Source organism: Momordica charantia, assembly GCF_013281855.1.
Source record: "Momordica charantia cultivar OHB3-1 chromosome 4 unlocalized genomic scaffold, Mcharantia_2.0 BLBB01000004.1, whole genome shotgun sequence".
Classification (NCBI taxonomy): Eukaryota; Viridiplantae; Streptophyta; class Magnoliopsida; order Cucurbitales; family Cucurbitaceae; genus Momordica; species Momordica charantia.
The window spans coordinates 28,125,691-28,151,215 of NW_028275162.1; the positions used below are offsets into that span (position 1 = coordinate 28,125,691).

The 25,525-nt window shown below is 34.2% G+C and overlaps 1 protein-coding gene across 1 annotated transcript in view; it reads left to right on the plus strand.

Annotated features, from left to right (window-relative positions):
- The window catches only part of SWEETIE (HEAT repeat-containing protein), a 36,478-nt gene that overhangs the window by 3,817 nt on the left and 7,136 nt on the right, over positions 1-25,525 (plus strand). Inside the window, exons 5-35 of the mRNA XM_022278575.2 lie at positions 56-145; positions 258-345; positions 1,757-1,821; positions 4,168-4,272; positions 5,019-5,108; positions 5,288-5,368; positions 6,097-6,165; positions 7,327-7,452; positions 8,258-8,361; positions 8,728-8,860; positions 8,941-9,047; positions 9,580-9,708; positions 9,850-10,017; positions 10,134-10,220; positions 10,480-10,573; positions 14,803-14,871; positions 14,967-15,089; positions 15,170-15,238; positions 15,347-15,451; positions 15,604-15,692; positions 16,879-17,035; positions 18,089-18,238; positions 20,460-20,509; positions 20,856-20,955; positions 21,122-21,178; positions 21,281-21,348; positions 21,872-21,965; positions 22,313-22,539; positions 23,952-24,096; positions 24,184-24,252; positions 25,366-25,422. Of these exons, the coding sequence (XP_022134267.1) occupies positions 56-145; positions 258-345; positions 1,757-1,821; positions 4,168-4,272; positions 5,019-5,108; positions 5,288-5,368; positions 6,097-6,165; positions 7,327-7,452; positions 8,258-8,361; positions 8,728-8,860; positions 8,941-9,047; positions 9,580-9,708; positions 9,850-10,017; positions 10,134-10,220; positions 10,480-10,573; positions 14,803-14,871; positions 14,967-15,089; positions 15,170-15,238; positions 15,347-15,451; positions 15,604-15,692; positions 16,879-17,035; positions 18,089-18,238; positions 20,460-20,509; positions 20,856-20,955; positions 21,122-21,178; positions 21,281-21,348; positions 21,872-21,965; positions 22,313-22,539; positions 23,952-24,096; positions 24,184-24,252; positions 25,366-25,422 (3,165 nt within the window). The remainder of the gene's footprint in view (positions 1-55; positions 146-257; positions 346-1,756; positions 1,822-4,167; positions 4,273-5,018; positions 5,109-5,287; positions 5,369-6,096; positions 6,166-7,326; positions 7,453-8,257; positions 8,362-8,727; positions 8,861-8,940; positions 9,048-9,579; positions 9,709-9,849; positions 10,018-10,133; positions 10,221-10,479; positions 10,574-14,802; positions 14,872-14,966; positions 15,090-15,169; positions 15,239-15,346; positions 15,452-15,603; positions 15,693-16,878; positions 17,036-18,088; positions 18,239-20,459; positions 20,510-20,855; positions 20,956-21,121; positions 21,179-21,280; positions 21,349-21,871; positions 21,966-22,312; positions 22,540-23,951; positions 24,097-24,183; positions 24,253-25,365; positions 25,423-25,525) is intronic.

A 25,525-nucleotide genomic window follows, 5' to 3' on the forward strand; every position in this document is an offset into this window, starting at 1 on the left:
GTTTGTTGTATTTATTGATTATCACGTCAGAAAATGGTTTGGCTGAATCAAGTAGGCCATGGAGGATCCAGTTTCATCAGTTCGGGATGCATTTGCTGAAGCTTTGGGTTTGTTACTGGCTCTTGGAATGAATCCTGAAGCTCAGGTATATTAGTTATTTGTTATGTAATAATCTTTGCTTTGCTATTTCTGACTGATCTATCTCGTTTCTGTAGCTGTTATTGGCTTTTAATATTTTTAAGTTCATGTCCTACTAGGTTCAACCAAGGGGAAAAGGTCCCTTTCCTCCAGCAAAGAAACTTGAAGGTGGTTTACATCGGCATCTATCTTTGCCATTCAGTAAAGGTAGAGTCCTGGAGGGCTTTATTTTGTGTGGCTTGCTTGATACTTTTATATGCAATTTCATCAAATGGATGGAGTTTAAAGAAGTTGGTTAGACCACAAGAGTCATAAAATGAATCTCCTATTGGTCTTTGTAGAAGTTCAATGGGAATCGAAAAAACATTTTAGACTTAAGAGATGAAGAGGGACGAGCGGAAAAAATGGCATCCAGTAGCTGGTCCAAACCCTCCTCCTCCTTATGGCACATAGGCTATTCGCTCAAAGCTTTTCTTAGTGTCTTTGGAGCTGTGATCACAAGTGCCTTGCAACACAGGTTTCTTTGAAATATAGGGATTAACAACATACAGAAAATCTCCAAAAATCTAAGCCATAAAGCCACCCCAGAACGATAAGAGACGATTAACATTTTCCCGATCCTTTTGGTAGTACTGGTTTACAACTGTATTGATCAATTGGAGAACCTTTCTAATTCCTTTGCTCCCCTTTTTACATTTCATATACCAACGAAATATCTACAACTAATTTCTTCTAGAAAAATATGCTTATCTGCTCTGCTCTTTATTCCTGTCTTTTGGATGAACTTTGTCTCCTAATCAGAAATGTGGTCATGCACCTGATCCACGGCCCATGCAATTAGGGAACAATTATTTTCTCTATTTTTGTAACAGAGTTTAGCCCAAAATAATTATTAATATGGTGAAGCCCCAGAGCAGGAAGAACTCAAAGAGTCAAACTGCTCCCCGATTGGGATGTCCTGACAGTTGTTTATTTATTTATTTTGGTTAGAATTTTAAGAGTAGAAGACTTCTCAACGTGTAGCATGCATACATTAGTTTAGACTGCAGTAGATAGTTTGGCCTGTTTTTGCGACCCTGTAGCTAGGTTTTAGGCTATTGGCTTGCTTTTAATCATAGGAAGTGAAATCTTATTTGCAAATAGGGTTTATTGGTTTTCTTTTTCTTGGTAGGACTGTTTGTCCACTGGCAGAACTCATCTACTATTTGACAATTAAGAGAAACAAGCCAAGGGAGAATTTGAGAACTCTGGTCTCTCTTTTTCCTATCTAGCCTACCAAGCCAAAAGATGCCTCTCAGGGCGATACCTACTAATATACTCCCTATTGGCTGGTTTACCAAATAACAAACTACCTATATGGGCCGCCAAGCCACAGCCCACCCACACTCTTACTCATTCATCCCTCCCCACTTTACCCTTCTCCTCCTATATACATTAATAATCCGGGCCTATTATCCACCTCTTCTTTCAATTTCTTCTCTTTACAGTTGGAACTCATTTCTTATTAATTTTTCCTTAGGCAGCAAATAAAGATATTGAATAGATGTTGATTCTCAATTTTTGAAAAAAGGCTATCTTATAATTCATTGGCTGTTTTTCATAAAAAATCACATTGCAGCAAATGGACCACGGTTGAAGGAAATTCGTGTTGGTCTTACTTTATCTTGGGTGTTCTTTTTGCAGGTTAGTTCTCACAATTAACTGTGCAGTAGATTTTCCTGCCTTTTTCCCTTCTCTTTCGTTTGAGTTATTATAGAATTTGAATATTTTTGGGGTTTGGTTTGAATGAAATAGAGGATTTATGAAGATATGCATTTAGCGGGAATGATTTTATTTAGTCAAGGTTAAGTTTTTTTTTGTTGGTGTTTTCTTTCTCCATTAGTTACAAATTGCTCTTGTAATGAGATTTATACCAATTAGGGGCTTTTATTCTACTTTTTAGATTGTTTGTTTGACTATTTTCACTCTCATAATGCCATATCCTTGAACAATTGTGTCTTTTAGATTGGGGGAATTTGTTAATTATACTTATATATATACACACGCGCACATACATATGGGCAAATTGCACAAACTATCCCTAAAATGTGATGATGGTTACAAATGCACCCCCAAAATTTCAATTATAGAAATTAAACCCTTAAAATTTTACCCGTGGAAAAATTGCACTCATAAAGTAAAAAACCAAAGCCTCCAACTTTCATAAGTAAAATTGCACACCTAAACTTTTGATTGTAAAAGTTAAACTCTCAAAACTTTGTAAGTGAAAGGATTCCAAGCTTGATATTTGGTGTTTAAGTTCAATGTCGACCGGAGTGAAGGTGGGGAGCTGCAGTGGCAGAGGCAGTGGGTGGGCAATGAGTTTGGCCTTTTCGCCTTTGATTCATTTGACGGCTTCGTTGTAAGCATTGACTGCTTCTTCGGGGGTGTTGAAGGTTCTGAGCTAGATGGACTCCCTTTGTGTGGGTCTCAAATCTCTGCCACCCATTTCCCCCATGGCCGCTGCAGGTTACCTTTGTACTTGCTTTTGCGAACTTTCTAGGTTTTCTTCATCTCCCCCAGTCCCTTCCGCTGCCACTGCAACTTCTCTCCTGCTTTAGATTGTTCTCTGGAATGTTAAAATAATATAAACAGTCCCTTCCGCTGCCACTGCAACTTCCCTCCTGCTTTAGATTGTTCTCTGGAATGTAAAAATAATATAAACAAAGGATTAAATGTACTAAATAATGATTTAACATGGTATCATACTGGAGAATTTGGTGTTTGAATTTGCATAAAAAATTACAGATTGCAAAGAAATAGAAAGGAGAAAGGTTAAAAGAAAAATATAATAAAAAAACCTTGATGCCTTTTAGAGGAGGAAAAGAAGCTTCAACAAATCCAACAATGGGAGGGGAGAGAAAAACTAGAGAGGAGGAAAAGAAGCTTCAAAAAATCCAACAATGGGGCTTAGGACAATCATTTTGATGCACCCCTTCAAAAAAGAAAAGGCTATCCTTTGGATGAACTTCAATAGGGTTTTCATTTGGTTGGTTTGGAAAGAACGGAACTCTAGAATTTTCAAAGAAGTTGAGCACTCGCCACAACAAGTGATCGACTCTATTATCTTTTTGGCTTTATCATGGTGCAAAATGCAAATATGTACATCTTTTGAACAATTATAGTTTAAATTATCTTATATCCAATGGGAGAAGTTTTTTGTAACTTCATTTTTTTTTAAACTAAGATACAACTTCTCATTGAAATAATGAAAAGATTATACAAGTGTTCAAGGATACAAACTCCTGAAAGAGTGAAAAAGAATGTGAAAAATGAAAAATGTAAATAATAAAATTACACAGAATTAATAAAAGCTCCCCAATTAGCATAAATCATTGAAGGAGAGTGATGTGTAAAAGAATCGACAAGAGAACACCAAATGCGTAACTTCATTTGGATAGACTTTTTTTGTATATTTCATGCCATCAATGAAATTTGTTTTCTATCCCAAAAAAAAAAAATCCAACAATGGGGGGAGGGGGAGAAAAACTAGAAAGATAAGGAGAGAGAAAGTAGAAAGAGAGGAGGAAACTTGAGAGAAAGAGAGAAAATAGATTTAACTTTTTCAAAAACCGAAGTTGGAGGGTTTAATTTTTACTATTGGAAGTTTAGGTGTGCACTTATTTCACTTGTGAAAGTTTGAGGGTTTTATTTTTACCATTGAAAGTTCATGGGAGCAATTTTTCCATTCGTAAAAGTTTAAGAGTTTAATTTTTACAATTGAAAGTTCGAGGGTACAATTGTAACAATCATCATACTTAAGGGGTAGTCTGTGCAATTTGCCCGATATATATATATGTTTAGTGGATTTATTTCTATTTTAAAATGTCTTGTAGGCCACCGTTAGGTCTTATTCTTTTGAATTGGAGCCCGTTCTTATAAGAGTTTCCTTTGCCGGGCTGTTTTTTGTATGCCCTTTTTGTGTATCTTCTTTTTTCATTTCTCTCTATGAAAGTGCAGTTTCTCCTTAAAAAAAAAAATGTCTTGTAGGCCATTCGTCTCAGATATCTGCATCCGGATACTGGACTTCAGGACTTTGCTCCGCAGGTTATGGACATTCTTCATGCTGATACTTCTGTGGATGCCCATTCACTGGTAAATGCTGAATTCTTTTTTATAAACTATCTGTAATTATTACTTTAGGTTTTTAAGCCTTGGCACTTGGCTGCATCGCATGCCCAGGTGGAAGTCTTCTCTTGTCCAATCTTCCTTCTTTGATTAGGGACATCAATACTTTATTAGAGAAGTCAATATACTGCTCTAACAAGGATAGCAAAAATTTGAGGTCTTGCAGTTGCTACCATAGGAAAAATAAAATGCACCAGGAGTTTAGCAACACTGGAGAAAATTAGATTTATCTTCTCAATTAATTGTTCAATGGAACAATTTATAAATAAGCATGAAGTCAAATCTTTTCCTATATTGTACCAACCTCAGTTCTTAAGGATTTCAAAATTTCTTTGAGTTTGAAAAAGAGAAGAATGAGAATATTAGAAGCTGGGAATCCTTGCAAGGTAGAACAAAAATGAAAAAGAGTCATCGATAAAAAGAAAGTTTTCTTCTTTATCAATTGTACTGTTAAGAGAACAGCTGATAAATACACATGACTTATTATCATATGTTGTCATCTCCTCTCTTTCCTCTTATAAAACCCCAAAAATCATTTAAAAAAAAGTCTGAACTAGTCTTACCCAAAAAGAAAAAAAGGTAAAAAGTTTGAATTTTGAAATAGAGGACCACGTAGATCAGGCACATAGTACTCCTTTTGCTGCTATAACAGAGAGGCACTAGCCCTCTAATTCAATTAACTGACAACTTTTTTATTTTCCTGTTTGCTGTAGGCTTGTGTGCTATATATTCTTAGGGTTGGCATTACTGATCAAATGACAGAACCCACCCAAAGGAACTTCTTGGTTTTTCTTGGAAAGCAGGTTGAAAAAATTGATTTGAATATAGTAGTGTAGTTTCTATGTCAATAATTTAAAAAAATAGTATTGTAATTTTGATGCTATCAATACAGAGTAGTTTTACGTTCTCGTCTAAATCATTCTGTTGCTGCTTGTACTTCTTATCATATTTCTAAGGGGACAATTTTCTGGAAATTTGACAGCTGCAATCTCAAGATGCTAGCCCTTCGATGAAGATTGCTTGTTTGCGTACTTTGTCATATACCATGAAAACTCTAGGAGAGGTAAGGCACGATTGTGTATTTGAAGTATTACTTTTTCTATGATAGAAAAGGAGCAGTAATTGTTAAAGAAATTGTTTCTTACTGAAAATGGGGTGTAAATTTTATGAAAGAAAATCATGAACTTTTTCTCCTTAATTTTTTTTTTAATTTTTTTTATATATGAAAAAAAAGGAGCAATAGTTATTGTTTAAATACTCTCGTGCTAATTGGTGGAGTTCTTTTTTGTAATTTTTCTGGTTTGGGGCTTGCTTTTATTCCCCTCTTTTGTAATTTCACATCATTTATGAAATTGTTTCTTGTAAGGAAAACATGATCCTAGTCTTATCACAGGTTGACCAGTTTTAACCAATTAATGTAGTTTCTCTTCCATGTAGTTCGATCTCATGACCAATATTTTTTTATTACACTTCTGCTCGCAGCATGCAATTATCTGTGGCTTTATTGTATTATAAATGAGGCTTTTCATTAATTCAATGAGAAGTTTGTTTCTTGTTAAAAAAAAAAAGGCTTTTACTTGTGCCTTACGTTGACTGTAATGCTTGTTGATGAGCCTCTTTTTTGTTTTGTCATACTTTTCTCCTTTTCTCTCACTCTTTCGGGAGTATCCTTGAACTTTTTCTCCTTTTTATATGTCAATGAAAAGTTGTTTATTGTTCAAAAAATAAATAAAGCTTTTATCTGTGCCTGTTGAGAAGTTAGTCAGACAGAGGTTGATTATTAATATGCAGGTCCCCTCAGAGTTTAAGGAAGTACTTGACAGCACAGTTGTTGCTGCGGTTTCTCATTCTTCACAGCTTGTGAGTTGTAGTTATTGTTTGCAATTTCCAGGCTGAACATTTTGTTTCTGTGCTTACCTGTTTTAAATTATTTATTTGCTTAGTGGTGACGAAGGGTTCATTTAACTTTCATGTTCCACCTGTTATTCTGCACGTTCATGATTTTCCTGAAAACTTTCCTGATATTGGCTTATTTTAGATAACTCCTGCTCAGTACTCTATGTTGATTTGCTTCATTTGGTAGACTTTTTTCTTTAGCTATTTTTCAGTATAATCATTATTTAGCTTTCATTCTCAATAAACATTATTATTGACTAGTTAGCTATGCTTTTATATAGAGTTTGCACCTGATACTGCAATGCACTATTCTTTTTCTTTTTTTGGTTGGATAATTAACAATATTGCTCTTTTAAACTGAAATAAGCACGTAGAAAGAGAGGAATTCCACCTCAGAATCAATGTATCACTTATTTCCGAATTCTTGCTAAAGAAATTATGTACAGCTACGTGAAATAAAGAGGAATAACATGAACTAAGCAACAACACAATTAATCCTGAAATTAACCCTTTAATTTCTCCTATCCCAGTACTTCCATACATGTCTCATCTTATTCCAATGGTTTCGAATATGGACAAGAGCTTGTGCCATGTGTATATTTTGCAAGGCCCTAGTCAGGAAATAAGCAATTTACTGTTATATCTAATATGCTTGACCTGGCATAGTTGCAGCTCCTTCTGTCTTCTCAGTTCCTAATAAGTGAGGAGAAATATAAAAATCATTCCGTACTTTTAAAAGAATAGGCCATCATGCAAGGTAACTCTACCTTTCAGATTGCGATCAATAAGTTCACTGGGTTGAGTAACCTACAATAGAAGCAATCTGTGAAGATGTTCTATTTGGTGACATAGATGGTACAAAGTCATTTCTTAGGGTGGAAGGTGATTCATATCAGTAACAATGTGGTGTTGGCTTATAAATGAAAAGTTTTGTTTTTTGTTAAAAAGAAAAACGATATGGTGTTGCCTTGCTCATAATTCAATGGATCATTGTATTGGATGGATTTACTCTTATCTAAAAGTAGGATATTTATAATTGTAAAGGTAAGCAAAGAAAATGAGTAGATGTGGTAGCACAATGTTAATTGCACACTTTGGGTTCTTAATTACACACATTTGGTTCAGGTACGTATTGAGGCTGCTCTATCATTGCGCACATTGACAGAGATTGATCCTAACTGTGTTGGTGGGTTATTTTCGTATGGGGTGACCATGCTAACAGCTCTAAGAGAGAATGTTTCGTTTGACAAGGTTCTACTATTTCTTTTTGCATATTCTCACCTATTTTTTTCTGCATTTTTTGAACAAAAAACAAGAACTTTCATTGATATAATGAAAAGTAAAGAAAGTTACAAATGAAACAAACAAAGCAACAAAGAAACAACTGAAACATCCAAACTAAAGAGACTAAACAGGAAAGCTCAATGAACTAATCAGAGAAAATAAAGCTATCAATGAAAAGTAAAGAAAGTTACAAATGAAACAAACAAAGCAACAAAGAAACAACTGAAACATCCAAACTAAAGAGACTAAACAGGAAAGCTCAATGAACTAATCAGAGAAAATAAAGGCTTCCCAATTTAAACAAATGTGAAGGGAATTAAAACCGAAAAATGAATTAGAAAGAGAACACCACTGCGAGGCTCTTTGAAAAGCTATATCAAACTGATCCAAGGAGCAATTGCTTATTTTGAAAGATTCTATGGTTGCGTCGTAACCATATTTTTCAAATAATAGCTTTGACTCCATTGGACTATAGTAGATGTGCTCTTGGAGATAGAGATGAACCAATCAAGAGATTCAAAATATTACTTCTGCAGTCATTTGAGAAAATCCTAAGACTTCGAAATCTTTTAAAAAACTGAAACCAGCACTCCAAGGAAGGACAGCCGAAAAAGAGGTGATTTTGGTCTTCAGAATCTCGCAAAGCAAAAAAACAATCTGATGGCATAATCTGGAAATGAGGAATCTTATTTTGAAGCACATCCACTGTATTAATGCTGTTGCTTTACTAGTTCTGGTTTTGATCGTTGCTTGGTTTTACATCTGACCACAGAATAACGATCTGCAGTTGGAGCTTGATTCTCTGCATGGTCAGGCTGCTGTATTGGCAGCATTAGTGTCTGTATCTCCCAAATTACATCTTGGTTATCCATCTAGGTAACTTCCTGTTTTTGCTTTCCTTCGAAGATTATTAGAGAAATTCCTCTAGCCATTAAACAAATTGCTGACTTTCTGCTTTTGCTGCCTATTATAGAGTTAAATACTCGTATGTCCTGCCTTATGAGTGATTGAGCATCTCTCTTTATCAATTTCTAGTAATAATGGATTTCAATTTGTACAAATGGGCTTGTTTAGGCACAAGACACTTCTGTGTGGAGTTGTTGTCCTAGCATTTATTGACATTTCTAAGACGTTTCCTCAAATTTGAGTTCTGAAATTTCTGTTAATATTAATAGCATTATCCTTGGTAGTTCTTACATGAATGAGGTAAATATTATCCTTAGTTCTTGTTCTCATGACCAGATTTCCCAGATCAGTGCTTGAAGTATCAAAGAAAATGCTGACAGACCCTTCCCGTAATCCCGTTGCTTCCACTGTTGAGAACGAAGCTGGATGGTTACTTTTATCATCACTATTAGCTTGTTTGCCTAAGGAGGTACACAATGATCACCAGATTGTGTGTTTTCATCTAATATCTGATAAAAACGTTTAAGTTACTTTTCTTGGTGCATAAAGGAACTTGAAGACCAGGTTTTTGATATTCTTTCCTTGTGGGCTGCATTTTTTACTGGAAACATGGAAAATGAAATTAAGCAAACTACGGATTTGACTTCTAGGATATGGTAAGCCAATTTGTAAACTTTAGTTACTCCATGGAAAATGTCCATCATATCTTGTGTTGTAATGACAAAGATGTTACTGCTCAGGTGAGACATCAATTTCGATCATCGCATACTATACTATAACGATTTATAGAGGCTGCAAAGAAATTTAAAGGAATTTTCAGATTAGTAGGGACAAGTTATAATTTTTTCTTAATACATTTTATAGGAGTAATTTTTCTTTTGCTTAAGATGAGAAAAGCTGCAAAGAAATTTGATATTAAAATTTTTTCCAATCCCGTCTTCCAATCTGTTTATTAAAAATTTAGTATTCCTTTGCTTTTAAATGTACCACTACATAACCACTATCAATTTAGTATCCTTTCTCATGTTGAAGATATTGTTTTTTTTTTTTCCCTTTACATTCTTATGTGAAACACTGATATTCCTTCTGTTACTACTGGACTTTATTTATAATAAGAGTCATTTGTCTACTCTATAATTTATGTTGTATTTTGTTAGAAGAATAATATAGTTATATCTACCTAGTTAGTGTTCTTAATCTTTGCAGTGTTTGGTCTACCGCCATTGATGCACTTACAGCATTTATTAGATGCTTTATTTCTCCAGATGTCACAAGTACTGGGGTTTTTCTTCAACCAGTGATTTTATACTTGAGCAGGTTGGTTTGTTTAGCTATTTAGTTGCTTTTTTAATTCTTTTTTAGTATATTTTTCAGAATATATTTTCTTCAAATTCATGCAAATTCCTGTTTTAGCTTTTATCTAAATATTAAATATTCTTGCAATTGAATGAAAAGCAGAGCCCTATCCTATATCTCATTATTAGCCGCCAAGGATCTGGCCAGTTTGAGACCTGCATTAAACATCTTGATCATAAGAACGTTAATTGCTTATCAGTCTCTTCCTGATCCCATGCTGTATAAGAATGACCACTCTCAGATTATTCAGTTATGCACAACTCCCTTCAGGTATTGAGCACCTTCAAATTATGGTTGTGTTATTATTTTTCCACTGTAATTTAATTTTTTCCCTTTAGTATTATTGGTACGACCGTTTGCTCCTGTTCGTTTGGTTAAATTGAAAGGGATGCTTATGGATGTGAAGAAAGCTCGTGCTTGAGGTTACTACTTGATAGACGAGATGCATGGTTGGGTCCTTGGATTCCTGGAAGGTGATAGTGATTACTTCTGTCTCTCAACATTAATTATTAGGTTCCATAATGTAACTTGGAGTTTTTGTGATTTAGGTTGTGTGTATATTTTCTTTCAAGTTTGATTAGGTTGAATGCTTTCATGTAATATTGGACTTGCCTTTTTGCATTGGCTCACCTTCCATACACACCTTCAAACGGACAAGAAGCAAAAAAGAAACAAGAAACTAGTTTTAGGGTTGTCCTTTAAAAGATTTCTCCCCTTTATTTGTTCACTTAGGGATTCATTCGAGGATGAGCTTCGTGCTTTTCAAGGGGGAAAGGATGGGCTTATTCCAACGATATGGGAAGATGAAATTTCAAATTTTCCTCAGGTGATTACCATTTTCTTCCTGCATGTTTTTAACTTTAATTGTTTTTTTCTTTTTTTTTTTTCTGAAATGAACAAATTGAAAAGATTGAAAAGAACTTATCCTCAATCTAAGTCATTTTTATTCAATACCTAAGTCATTTTTATTCAATACCTTTGCAATTTGTCGTGGTTGTAATTTATCCTCATTCTTGAAACCCTACAAAATTTCCCCACCTTTTCAGCTGCAATTTTGAAGTTTCTGTTCATGATTGTATTATTCTTTTTTGTATTGCCACAATGGAGTTTCACAGCAATGCAGTATCTTGCTCTGAAGTTAAATGATATACTCCTGTATTGTGGTTTAAAAAAGGACACTAAGCGCACAAAGAAGGTAGAAGTAAGAACAAACTAGAAACTTTGAGTAGTATTTCCTTACAAAACTATATTAAAGAATTGGAAAGGGAGGCCCAATATAAGAACCCACAATAATAAGATCCCAAACTTCCTCTTTTGAGGACTCTTTGTAAAATTCTCTTTCGAGGCCCAATATTTTCATTTATCTTAATGAAAAGTTCTGTTTACTATGAAAAAAAAAATTCTCTTGTTTCTTTTCAACCACCAGAACTTCTATGAAATAAGACCCGAATCCGAAGCCTCTTATTCCAAAAGGACAAGTTCTCATTCCTAAAAAGACAGCAGCTTTGAAAATTCGTGATTTTAGGCCTATAAGCCTTGGTTCCTCAATTTATAAGATAATGGCCAAGGTTTTAGCGGGGAACAAATTATAAGATAATGGCCAAGGTTTTAGTGGAACGCCTTAAGAAGGTTATGCCCTCAACAATATCCACTACTCAAAGTGCTTTTACTGAAGGAATGAATATTCTTGACCCAATCTTGATCGCCAACGAAGCAGTAGAGGATTATAAATCCCGAAAGAAAAGTGGTTGGATTCTTAAACTTGATCTTGAAAAGGCATTCGACAAGGTTGATTGGGCCTTTCTTGAGGCCGTTCTTTCACAAAAACAGTTTGGGAAGACAGTGCTGGAATTCTCTGCTGGAAGAATTTAATTTGGCATGGGTTTTTGGTAATGAGATGGTGGATAATCTGTGTCGGTTACTTATGGGGCCTGTCTTGAATCCCAAAGCTTCTGTCCTTTGGATTAACGGAGTAAAGGCCCTAGTGTATGAGTTGTGGTTTGAAAGGAATTCGAGGAATTTTGAAGATAAGAGACAATCTCCTTCAGCTCGTTTTGATCTTGTCAAATATAAGGCTTTGCAATGGAGTTCTTTATCTCCTTTATTTAATCCTTATTCTCCTAGTTTGATTTGTTCAAATTGGAGTGTTTTTGTTGCACCTTTCTAAGTTTCTTTATCTGTATTATTTTGTTTTTTACTTTTTACCCTCACTCTTTCGAGAGTTTGTATCTTTGAACAATTTTGTTCCTTTTCATTATCTTGATGAGAAGTTCGTTTCTTGTTCAAAAAAAAAAGACAAGAAGTTCTTAGAATTTGAAAGATTCAACCTTTATTTTAATTTTTTTTGAACAAGAAATAAAATGTTCAAGATACAAAACCCCCAAGGGGTGAAAAAAGAAAAGAAAAGAGAGAAGAATAGAAAAATAACGAATAAATATCGCAACAAGAGCAATACAAGCTCAAAAGAGATAAAAACATTCTAAAACAGAATTCAGAACAACTGTTTGCTGCCGAGCTTGGGAAAACAAACTAAATCCGGGGACAACAACCGCATGAGGGAAAAACCTTCGTTAGCACCAAGAACAAAGACCAAACTCCAAAAAGAACCAAGTAGAAGATAGGGCACAAGAACATACCGCAACCAAAATGCTAATAAGGAGAAAACACCAAATACAAAGCCTCAATGCTGTATGGATCCTTTTTTTGTTTTGTTTGTAGTTCCTCTGTTTTCTAGTTGGTTTTTTGGTCGTGTTTTGGTTGTTAGCGTTGGAGAATGTTATTTTCTTAGCTTTAGGGGTTTTCCTTGCTGGTTTGTTGTTTTGTTTTGCTGCTTGGGAGCAGATCTCTAGCTTCATGTGGCTAATGCTCGAGATTTTTGTTGCTAGGCTTTCTTTTGGTTTGTTGAGTGTGTTCTTTGGATTTTGGCTTTTTGAGTTTCTGGTTTCTATGTTGGTTTTGTGGGATTCATTTTTAGTTTAGTTCTTCTTGGGGCTCTTCTTTTTAACAAGATACGAACTTCTCCTGCAACATTCTGGGGTTGTTGCTCTGGCTTGATTTTATTTTTGGTTGGTAGTTTGTTTAATTTTTTAATAATTTTGTAGCTTTTCATCTATTATTAAAAAGTTGTTTCTTGGTAAAATAGAAAAAAGAAAGCAGACCCTATCCACAACAAAAAAATCTTCGAGAAGGAATCAGAACCAAGAAGCCATAAAATTCCTCCCCCATATCTGACTTAATAAAGGCTCTATTTTTAATGGAAAAGATCTCTCCTTTGAACGGTTTATAGAAATGATTATCCTTTTGGTTATTTCTTGGTGTAAATGTTCTCCCCATTTCCCCAACTATAGCCTTTCCTCTCTCATGTTCAGCTGGAAAAGCTTTCTGTAATCCCTTTTAGGGGCACTTTTGTAATTTCAAATCATCAATGAAATTGTTTCTTTTATCCCAAAAAAAAATAAAAAAATAAAAAATTACATAATAGTACCAATGATACAAAGAAATAAAAAAACTAAAACATAAACTGATTATACCCTTGGGCCTCATCTTCTCATGCTCCAAGATCGTCCCACCAGATGAAATTTCTCTAGATCTCTGTAGAGACTAAGGTTGGAGAGAATCCAATGTGATGTATTCTCATTATTAAAGTCTATATATATAGACAAATATACAAGGTTGACTTAATCCTATAAGGATAAGGTAAATGATAAATTAATATTAATACAAGAATATAAAATATACTAATATCTATACTCTAACAATCTCAAAGGTTGGAGCCTTTTGGATTCGGAGCTGTAAAAGATTATCAAAGCGAGGGTTGCCTGCTTAGAATACTTCTCCAGAAGAAAATTAAAGATTTAAGCCAATTATGAGAAGGAGCTTGCTGAAGGAATTAAAACAAGATTAACAAGAAATACAAAGCTTTGATTTTAGAAGTCGAGTCCGATGATAAAATTATCTCAGTAGGTTTCATTTCGTCATTTTTCAGCCTTTCCCATTCTTGTGGTTGGTTTTTCCTTTCTTTTTTTTTTTTGTATCGTTGAGCATTTTATTTCTTTTCATATAAAAAAAACTACGACTCTGAATCCCAACTCAAAACTAAAGGGACTGAACTTATAGAAAACTTACTACTATCTCTACTATCGAAATGCAAAAATAAAAGACAGAGGCTTGAACGTGATGAAGGCAGTCTTCACTTCTCCAAAAAGAGCATTCTGATTTCCTTTACATTTATATCAATGTTAAAAGACAGGCGAACACTTGAAGCAAAACAAGGAAGTCATCCACTTGAAAATTACAAGCAACAAACAATCGTCCAGAAGATGTGCATGGAGATCCTTTGAGAACCAGAATCTTTAAGCCCATAATCGAAAACTGATCTTCATCCACCCGTCTTAAAAAACTGCAAAAGCTTTCGAGAATCAATCTTCTATCTTTTGGCAGACCTTCTAACAGCATCAGAGAGAGAATAATTTTCTTACTTCTCTCTCTTTTTTCTCACATTTTGTTCTCTCGCTCTCTCGCTCTCTTTCTTTCTTTCCTTTCTTCTGTCTTTTTTCCCTTTTTTCCCCTCTCAAACTTTGCTTCTTCTTGAAACACGAGACTACAGAAGTTGTTCCTTTTGAAATCCCATCCTTCTAACCTTATGTAAAACCAAAAGAAAAAAAAACTACCAAACCAAGATCAATAGAGAAGTATATGAAAGAACATAACAAAAATAACCACTTGCTATACTCGTGACAGCCTACTTGAGAATTATTCTAAACTACCAGCAAAAGCCTTCCACAGAAAAACTCTTTAAAAGTATAATCTCCATTTATTTTCCGCATTGTATTAGCTTTTCTTATAGTACTAAATATGAGATCTATTATTTGTCATGGAAAACACAATAGCTTGTTTTTAGGTAAATTCCAGCTATCAGATACTTCTATCATGGGTGCTTGAAAATAGCAACAGGGTTTTTTCTTCATTGGTTTTTACTATTTTCTTGAATTCCCATCTATTATTTTGCATGTTATGGCCTTCATTTTACACTGAGAATTTATTTTGCACTTGAAGCCAGAGACAATAAACAAAAAATTGGTGAACGAGTTGCTCCTGTGCTTTGGGGTTATCTTTGCTTGTCAGGTTTGAAATGTATTGATTTGATTTGGATCTTTAAATATGTTTGCCAAAGATGGTGTTTACTTATGTTATTAACATGATTTTATAAATAAAATCAGGACAGTGGTGGAATGCTGTCTCTTCTTGGAGTTATGGAGCAGTGTCTGAAAGCTGGAAAGAAACAGCCATGGCATTCTGCTAGTGTCACTAATATATGTGTGGGGCTGCTTGCAGGTTTCAAGGTGATGACTACATTCTATTATTTGTTGGTGTAGTTTTTTGAGGCCTTGACATTTAAAAATGAACCTCTAAATTCTGTTAGGCGCTTTTGTCTTTGCGTGTGCAACCTGTAAGCCTGGAGGTTTTAAGTTCTGCCCAGGGTATTCTTCAGGTATTTATTTATTTATTTATTTTTTTGGTTATGTATTCCTTGATCAATTAGGATTATTTTAATTGTTGCTTCCAATTACATTTTTCTTAGAGATTTTGATTTGAACAGAGTATTCTTGCTGCTGGAGATATTTGTGCATCACAACGTAGAGCTTCTGCTGAAGGTCTTGGGTTATTAGCCCGTCTTGGGAATGACATTTTCACTGCAAGAATGGTATACTCTTTTAATTCACTTGCTTAAATTTCTCTCTCTATATAAAGGATTATATGCTAGGAAGGTGGCATGCTTCTGATTTTCTAGTTTATCTTCATCATCAATTTACTTCCAGATTTTCTCTTTCTCAGTCTTGAGTGTTATATAAACAGATCAGATCGCTACTTGGCGACCTAACTGGGATGACAGACTCTACCTATGCTGGGTCAATTGCTTTGGCACTCGGCTGCATACATAGAAGGTAGGTAGTTCAATTGTTCTCTTATCTTTTGAATTGCCTTTTGTCTTTTGATTCTTTTCTATTTTATTTTACACCACCAAAAGCTCTGAAATTTCTTTGTCAGTTGTTGCCACTTTTGGTTAAGACTTAAGAGGGTGTTCTGGTCTGGGGTTCGATTGAGTTGGGTTGGTTAAGAAATTGATAGGCCTCAGCTGGCCTAACTTTCCCATTTGATTAACATTAAAGGACTAAGACAAAAAAAAAAAAACACTGTTTCCTCAACTCTTTGAGAGGTCGGGATATCTCCTTCCTCAAAGAGACATTCTGTAGGCCTGAATACAAAACAAATCTGATAAACCTCTCTATGGGTTTATCCCCTTCTAAGCACACACTCTCGTAGCAGAAAACTATCACGTCCCTCATTCCTTTTTTCTTGCTTTTCTTCTTCCGGGTGTAAATGAATTTTACGGCTGGTTGCTTCATGTTCCCATAAGATATGTTATGGACCCAACCTAATTATGCGAGTTTCAAAGTTCGTCCAATCCAAAAGACTAGTTAGGTATCGGATTCACTCCGCCGAACTATGTAATATCTTTTTTTTTTTTTTTTTTTTTTAATATGAAGTAGATCCTAGTAACATAATCAATAGGGAGAATATAGAAGGAAGAGGACTAGGTTTCCAACCTTAGTGAATGATAAGAGATAACAATGAGCTCGCCAGTTTGTTTAAATGAAGAAAGAGGGTTTTAGAAAATTTATTATTTTTGTGCTGTTACTGTTAGGGCCGCCATTTGGTGGTGCTTATGGAAAGAAAGAAACGGTCAGGTTTTCAACAAGGGGATTCGCTCTCTTGATTCTTTTTTTAACTGTGTACAAATTACTGCTTCAACTTGGTGTCTAAACCACAAGGTTTCTTTTTGCAATTATAGTCTATCGATGCTTACTTGTGATTGGAGAGCTGTTCTCCATTAGTTTTTATGAGGGGGCTTTCTCATCCCCCAACCTTTAGGCTGTTTTGACCTTTCTAATGATAAGTCTCTGTTTCCTATCAAAAAAAATTTTCCCAATTCAAAACATAAAATATTTTCCATCCTTGAGATGTGTACTGATTTATTTTACCAATGTTCTTGTATGGATGGTCCACACGTGCTTATGTATTTCTGTGTTGAATTTTTCTTCTCACCTATGCGTTTTCCTTTACCTTCAGTGCAGGAGGGATGGCCCTGTCGACATTAGTTACGGCAACAGTGAATTCAATATCTATGCTAGCTCGGAGTTCAATTACCAGTTTGCAGACATGGTCTTTGCATGGACTTCTTTTGACTATTGAAGCTGCTGGCTTGTCCTATGTGTCCCAAGTTCAGGTCACCCACTTATGCTTTGAGCATCTCTAAAATTTGAAATCTTCATTTTTGAACCTGATCTTGGTTACTCTGTTGCCGTTTTTTTCTTTTTCCTTCAACTTAAATCCCTTGTAACTTTTGTTTTTCGTTGGGCACTATTGTTTTTGCTTCTTTTGTTGGCTCAAATTACCTGTTCTTATTCTTTCATTTGCCTTCATGAAAGTCTAGTTTTTCATTAAGAAAAAAAAAAGTTAAAGAGAACAAGTCACTTCAAATAAAAGATTTAAGTATTACGAATAAGAAAGAGTGGAACATCTTGGTAAATAACACTTTGTCAAAGATGCACAAAAAAATATCAGAAACAACATTTTAAGCCAACAAGATGGGTCTCCTCCAATCAATCCTGAAAGTCTCTAGAATTTGTTTATTTTCAAATATACCAAATAATTGTCAAACAAAGATAAGAAAATTGTGGTGGGATAGTCTTACTTCAAATTTCATAGTAAAGAGAAATTCACCTACTTTCTAATAGTTCAAATTTCTAACGAACCTAGAATGTTGAAGATAGATCATATTAGTCTTAGAAAAGTGATGAAATAGAAGCATTGTGAAACATACTTGAACGAAATGTGTCTTAAACAATATCTTTCCAAATTCTAACAGGATCGTGCAGTAGAGAAATAATCATTATTTCAAAATTCAGTATACCTGTGGAGATAAATTTTCAAGGACTCCTTTCAGACCATCCAGAACATTAATATTAGTTTGAACCCAGTGCTTGCTTTAAATAATACTTGTGAGCAACACGTGTGATTTACGTGAAATTCGAGCATTAGTTATTTTTGCAGAGGATCAACACTAACATTTAGTTATTTTTGCATATAATAGAGGTCATTCCTTGTTTTTGAAACACTTTTGAAAGATTAATAAAATTCAAGCAACTTGTCTACATCAATTAATTTTATTAATGCAGCTTGCCATTTTCCCGTTTTGTTCTTCCTTGAATTATGCTTAATTGTCTGAATGACTCTTTGATATTTTCTTTCATACAAACTTGATCTTTATTTTCCTTAGGCGACTCTTGGCCTTGCACTGGATATTCTTCTATCTGAGGAGAATGGATTAGTTGACCTTCAACAAGGAGTCGGTCGCTTAATAAATGCTATTGTTGCTGTTCTTGGTCCTGAACTGGCCCCAGGAAGCATTTTCTTTTCACGTTGCAAGGTATTACTAGTCTTTCAACTTCTTTGACCAAGTTTAGGTGGTAACATTTTATTTTCTTAATTTGAGGCTGGAATATTTATTGATGGAAGGCTTACAATAAGAAAAGAAAATAGAAAAGCTAATCCTCACCGAATAGGATCAAGATACATTATTCAATTTATAGAACATAAAATATTGTGGGGTTGTGCAGCTAGAGCCCATTTGTAGAGCCTTTGGAAAGAAAGAAATAGGACGGTTTTTAACAAAAACCCTTCTTCAAGCCTTTTAGTTTACGGCTTCTATGTGGTGTTTTAATCTTAAGAAATTCTTTTGTAACATAATCACTACAATCTTGGAGGAGAATACTCTTCATTAGTTCTTTTTGGAAGGGTCCCTCATTTCCTGCCCTTAGGTTGTTCTTCCTTTTGATTAATACACTTCTTGTTTCTTATTAAAAAAAAAAGAGAAAATTTATAGAACATAGAAAGAAAATGCAGCACGATTAAATATTCAAGGGGAAGCTGGAAACTCTGTTCTCCTCCAAGAAGTTTCCTATCCTTCATTCTTGTCTTTGAAAATCATACCCATAATTTTAGCCAACTCAAGAGAAGTAGTTGAATGACATTACTAAGCTGAGGATAATAAAAGGAACAAACATGCCCCTTGGAAACCTCTCAAACAAATTATCTGAGAAGTCTTATAAAAGGTAGTCCTTTAGCGCATATTCAAGGAACTTCTACAACTTCCATTGTTGAATTGAAGTTATTGAAATACCTACTTTTGGGGCTGAATGATCGTTTAAGTTAGAACTTATTTGAAAGCTTAAACTTTCAGGTTATAATTAATTTATACATTCTCATTTATTTATTTTTCCACCCTCGTGAGTGAGCTGTAACTTATATTTGGTTAGTTAGTTAAATGGCCTGTAGATCATCCGTCGTAAGATAGGGAGGAAGTCTAGTGACCATCAAAGATTTGAACTAACAATATTAGCTCCATTATCATGACTTTGTTTTTACTTAAAAGAAAGATAAGAAACTATTTCCTTTGAAGATGACAAAATTTACAAGGAAAAACAGAATCCATGGAGTTACAAGAAGGATATTCAATTTGTTTGTGTAGAGTAAAGAGAATAATTACAAAAGTATTTAGACTAAAGACACTTAGAAGAAGCATGAAAAACAATTACATTCCAAATTTTTTTTTTTGAACAAGAAACAAACTTTTTTTTTGATAAATGAAAATGAACATTTACAAACTCCAAAGGAGTGAAAAAGACGTAAAAAAGTGAATACAAGTTACATAAAGCCAAAGCAAGAGATCTAAAATTACAAAGGAGAGCTAAAAGCATCCCAATTAGAATAAATCATGCTAGGTGAGTAATTGACAAAGAGATTGGAAAGAGCACACCATTGAGAAGCTTTGAAACAATTACATTCCAACATCGATAAGTAGTTTAGGTAAACTCTTTTATTTTTTGCCAGCCACAGTTCCCACAAAACTACGACAAAAACATCAACTCAAAGCTATTATTGCTTTCTTCCCGACTATGACCACAAAGCCTTTGGTAGACAAAATATTTTATACACCATGGAAAAGAACGCTGCTCCCAAATTTCGAGGAGTCTATGCCAAAGTGTAGACACCACCGGACAAAAGAGGAGGATATGATTAGGATCCTATTCACTAACTTTATACATGCAGCGTAAGGGTTCCACTCCTAAATTTCTTGTTTGAATTTAGGCCATTGAGAGAGTCAACATCTACTAAATTTCTTGTTCAAATTTAGGTAATTCAGAAAAGAGTGTACATGAAATGCTTCACATTTCTTGGGGACCTTGGAATTCCATAATTCCTTGCAAAAGCCCAAAATTTGAGGATATGAATTCTTTGTGTCAGAAAATTGAAAATAATACTTAACTATATGCAACAATAGAATTTGAGTTTTCAGATTTTACAATCATTTTCAAAAGCCAAACTAAAGCCAGAAGGGTCACTAAGAGGATATGGATAATTTATGTTTCTATGTTGATCAAGACAAGAGCTACACAGAACGACATTTAATTATGCCAAAATGAGCCTAGCTCAACAATAAAGGCATCTACTCCTTCCTTTAAAGTTGAAGATTCAAATCCTCACGCCCTCCCATTTCTTGTACTCAAAAGAATGACATTTAACTATTTACAATAAAACTATCAGGAATAATAAATACTTTATTTATTTATCATGGGTGTTACTTTCAGTCTGTTGTTGCAGAGATAAGCTCCTGGCAAGAAGCATCAATCATGCTCGAGTAAGATGATTTTATCTCTCTCTCTCCGACCACCCAACACCCCCACCCCCCCAACCCAAGTGCACACACACACATCCTTAGGGAAGAAAATTAATGAATGATCAATATGTTACCAAAATTATTGGCCTTTCAGTTCTATATCTATATCAATTCTGCACTTGTCTGGTATAACCTACTAGTATAGTTAATGGTTTCCCCAACCACGTGGAAAACGATGGAGCATCTTTCTGATATCCAAAGTGCACAAGTTCAATTAACTTGGCCAAAACTAATTAGTTGTTTTTCTCTTTTCCTTTTCAAGATTGCTCTTTTGTTGGTGATAATACGTCACATACTATTTCTGCAGGAGTGTTGGCTTTACTCAACAACTTGTTTTGTTTGCGCCACAAGCTGTTTCTGTGCGCTCCCACTTGCTAGTTCTTCTCCCAACTTTATCCTCTAAACAGGTTTTGTTTCTCAGATTATGAAATGAGCTTCCAAATTACTTGTCTTGGACTTCCAATTCTTTAACAGTTTTCTCTCTCCTTGATATATAAAATAGTCCTCTCTCTCTCTCTCTCTCTCTCTCTCTCTCTCTCTCTCTCTTATTCACTCAATTTTTTGAGAATGCAGCCAACATTACGACATCTTGCTGTATCTACTCTCCGGCATCTTATTGAAAAGGATCCAGTATGTTGTTTTTCTTTTTACCTTTCCCTCATTTCTCCCATTTTTGATGGCTGGTTTGTATCAATCATGAACTTTGTGTCCACAATGACGTATTCTTATTAGGTTCCCATCATTGATGAACAAATAGAAGAGAGCTTATTTCATATGCTAGATGAAGAAACTGATTCAGAGTAAGCTATGAATGAATCTCTTCATCTTGCCTAAACTTTTAAGGTCAATTTTTATGTTTTTGTTCTAAGTTTGAATTCTTGTTTTCCCTCTGATGTTTAGTTATGATACATCTGCTTATTGAGAATTCTGGTTACATATACAAGGAATGAGCAGAAAAAGACTTAAATCTATTAAAAAGTCATCTGACTGAAAAGAAACCCTGCTTCTAATTTCTAAATATCATCTAAAACTGGTTTTGTTTACACTTTTTTCCCCTAGTTTTTTCTCTTCACCTTCTGTTTTGCTCCTTCTGCTTTGCTTTTTTTAACCATCTCCGTATGTGTTTTTTTTCCTTTCTTTATGAGAAACAAAAATAAACATTATTATTAAAGGAATTGATCACAAAGAACTACAAGGATTAAGCAACCTCTTAAATACAAATCAATTATAGAAAATATTTTCGGTTAGAATATGAAGTGGAAAATGAATACAAAACTTATAAAAAGGCTTGATATCCTAAGTATTATTTCTTGACTTTTGCAGCATTGCAAATATGGTGCGGACCACAATTATGCGCTTACTCTATGCATCATGCCCCTCATGCCCATCTCACTGGATAACAATATGTCGAAATCTTGTAAGTTTTTTTACTCGTTCAAATTCATGTTCTTCTTCCATCATTCTGTATATTAAACCATTGAAGTAATGAGTTATTTACATCATCATGTAAGGGCTATTGTTTAAAAAATGGGTTCCCCTCGTTTCCTTGTACTTTTAAGCTTTTAATTGTAATATTATAAAAGATTACATTATTCCTATTTCCTTCAAGCTTGGGTCAATTTGGAATATTGTCGGATCTTGGTCATGATAAATATACTATGCTATTCTCATTGGGCTTCAAAGTCTGCTCCTCATGCATCAATATAAAATCTTCGAACAATTCATGTTATATGTTGTACCTGATTTAACTGCTGAATTGTTCAGGTTCTTGCTACATCAACAAGGAGAAATATTGAATATAATACTAACTCCGAAAAGGATCCTTCAAATGCTCCCGATGGTGACCAAAAGTTGAGCACTGGAGAAGATGACGATAATATGGTTTCTAGCCACAAGAGAGTTACAATACCAGGACATGCTCTAGAGCCTTCCAACATTATAACTCAAAGGGATAAACATCTTAGATATCGAACCAGAGTTTTTGCTGCCGAGTATGTGAAGCCTGCCTTTACTTTTTCTCCCACCCCTTCAACCTTATTGATATTTTATGGACTAAAAAGATTAATTCCTGTGATTATTTCAGAAGAAAAATTTTAATTTATGGCTTATTTCTAAGTGGTATGTTCTCTAAAAGCTACACTGGAAGGATCAAGATCATTTTTTCTTCATTATTTCGTTTAATTTATTATATTCTGTAAATTTAAGTTTTCAGGTTCAGCAGTTTTTCATTTTTGCATTAGAGATTTTTTTTGGGAGAGATACTTATCCCTTCACCCTCTTTCAGGAAAAGGAAAGTTTGTTTTTGGCTGGTAGGATGTTTGGTATCTCTTGTGATATTTGTTTGGAAAAGAGTAAGATCTTTGATGATTTTCCCTCTTAGTTTGATAATTAATTAATTAATGCACAAATTATAAAGATGGCTACAGCCAACATAAATAGTCCTTTAATTGTTAAAAATTGAGGGGTAAAGTTGTAAATTTTCGTTTCAACCCTGAGATGTGGCTTTTGTATTGTTATGTGCTGCATTTGGTTATCTCTTAGAACTTATTCATACCCTTCTTTGAACTTTCAACTCCCTTTAATGATAATTTTGTTTATTTTTCTAGAAAATAAATAATAAGGACCAGAGAATGTGATCTAAAGTAAAGTCCTTGACACCAATCATCTTCTCATAATTTGATGAAATCTCCAATTGCAACTGAAAGACTAAAACTATTTGTAACACAAGAAATGCATTGAAGCTTCGCAATGATGTGCTCTTTCCAACTTATTTGAGTCCTACTAGCCTAGCATGATTTGTTTGAATTGGGAGAATTTTATATTTCCTTTGTAATTGTTTATTTACTAATGGTTTGTTTGTTTTCTTTTTCCTTCTTTTCATTTTCACTCCTATGGGAGTTTGTATCTCTCAAAATTTTTTGTTCCGTTTCATAACTTAATGAAAAGTTCGAATCTTGTTAAAAAAAAGAAAAGGAAAGAAATGCATTGAAAAATAAATTGGCAAGAATGGAGCTCACATTCTAAGGCTTCCACATTTTCAAACAATGGTGGTTAGTTTTGTTGTTTGATAAGCATAAAAATTGAGATATAAGTTTATTCAAACTTGGATCATGTTGAATATTTGACACGCTTAGGGAATTACTGGCATTAACAAAAGAATGGAAGAAAATGGATATCTTCAGAATAAAAAAGAAATGAAATGAGATTTATTTGTTTTGATATATGTGTGTATATTGTTTCACCTATACAACTAGATTATCGTTTTACTGAGAATAGTTGCATCATTTGCCATAGGGCATTCCTCCAGTTAATGATCCATTATAAAATTATTATTATTGGTAACTGCAAATTGTTATTTATTATAATTTTTTAAAACTAAAATAAGAAATTGATTTTTCTACAGGTGTCTCAGTCGTCTACCTGGTGTGGTTGGAAAGAATGCAGCTCATTTTGATCTTCATTTAGCAAGGGACCAATTGGCTAATGGGCATGGCTCTGGTGATTGGCTAGTCCTTCATGTGCAAGAGCTTATTTCACTTGCTTATCAGGTGCTAAATATGAGGTTACTATATATGATTATGATACTTTAAATTTATGTCTTAAGTAGATCTCACAGTTGAATTTCTTGGTTATAGATCAGCACAATTCAATTTGAAAGTATGAAGCCAATTGGTGTTGGACTCCTAAGTTTGATCATTGATAAGGTAAGTTCACATTTTATATACCAAGTATATTCTCTTTTTATGTCTCTTTCCTTTCTTATCTAAAAACAACACCTTGCATAATGATGTGTGTCGCATGGAATCAAATCATCTGTTTTTTCCCCACGATTTATGTTCTAATATTTGTTTGTGTAAACCCATTAGGGTTTTCTATTAACCTTGGACGTAAATAAATTGAATTACCCTTCTATTAGTTTTTTTTCCTTTCAAAATTAAATGAAGCCATTTATTAAAAAAAATGGAAATACAACATAAAGAAACAGGGAGATGACATCTTTATGAGAGAAAGAGGGGTTTATAAGAAAATATCAAGTAATTTCTCCAATTTTGATATTTTCCTCATTGTTATTACTAAAAATGATAGCATCATCATCATATTGCATGCGAGCAGTGTGTACATGTTGTCTGCCCATTTTGAACCTTCAATTCTGCCTTTCAAGTTTACATTCGTCTCTAAAACGACTACACGAATCAGCATCAAGGGAGGGGAGGAAGGTGGATATAGGAGATAGGAGAGAGGGTCCTCATGCCTCAAACCCAAAGTGGAATAAAACCCTAGGCTTTGCATTGATAATAAAGGAGAAGTTAGTGGTGCAACTACAATTTTAAATCCATGGTCTCAATCTTAATGATAAAACCGATTTTCTTCTTTTTCATCCACACTTCAGCCATGGGGAAAACTGTGAGGTCAGCATATGTGTGATGTAAGTCTATGTATAATTATATTGGAAGTCTTAGGAAGTAGAGAAGAGAGTAGACCTCGAAAGTCTGAAAATTTTGTTCTTTCATGTTTATCATTAATAAAGAAAGTATCTTTTCCTCAGAGAGTTCTGTCACTATGATAAGATTGGTTATGGAAGATTTGTTACTTATAAAACAAGAGATGATAGTGCAATGTAGTATGATAGGATTCTCTTTGCAACTATTTTGACTTACTACCATTGTATCTAGGTCTTTTAGTTTGAGGAAAAGCTTTTGACTTTGAAAGTGATATTTAGTTTCTCCTTTTAGTCTTTCCCTAGGAAAATGCAATTTCAAATTCCTTGTGATATCTCGTTTTGAGAGTTTTGTATATCTTGTGTTTCATGAATACAGTTTGAACGTGTAGCTGATCCCGAGCTTCCGGATCACCTTCTATTGGAGCAATATCAGGTGCTTCTCTCTCTCTCTCTCTCTATACACATGCACATACACACATTTGGATAAAATTTTCAAAATTAGCATTTGGTGCTGTCTATGATTTTCATGCTCCATT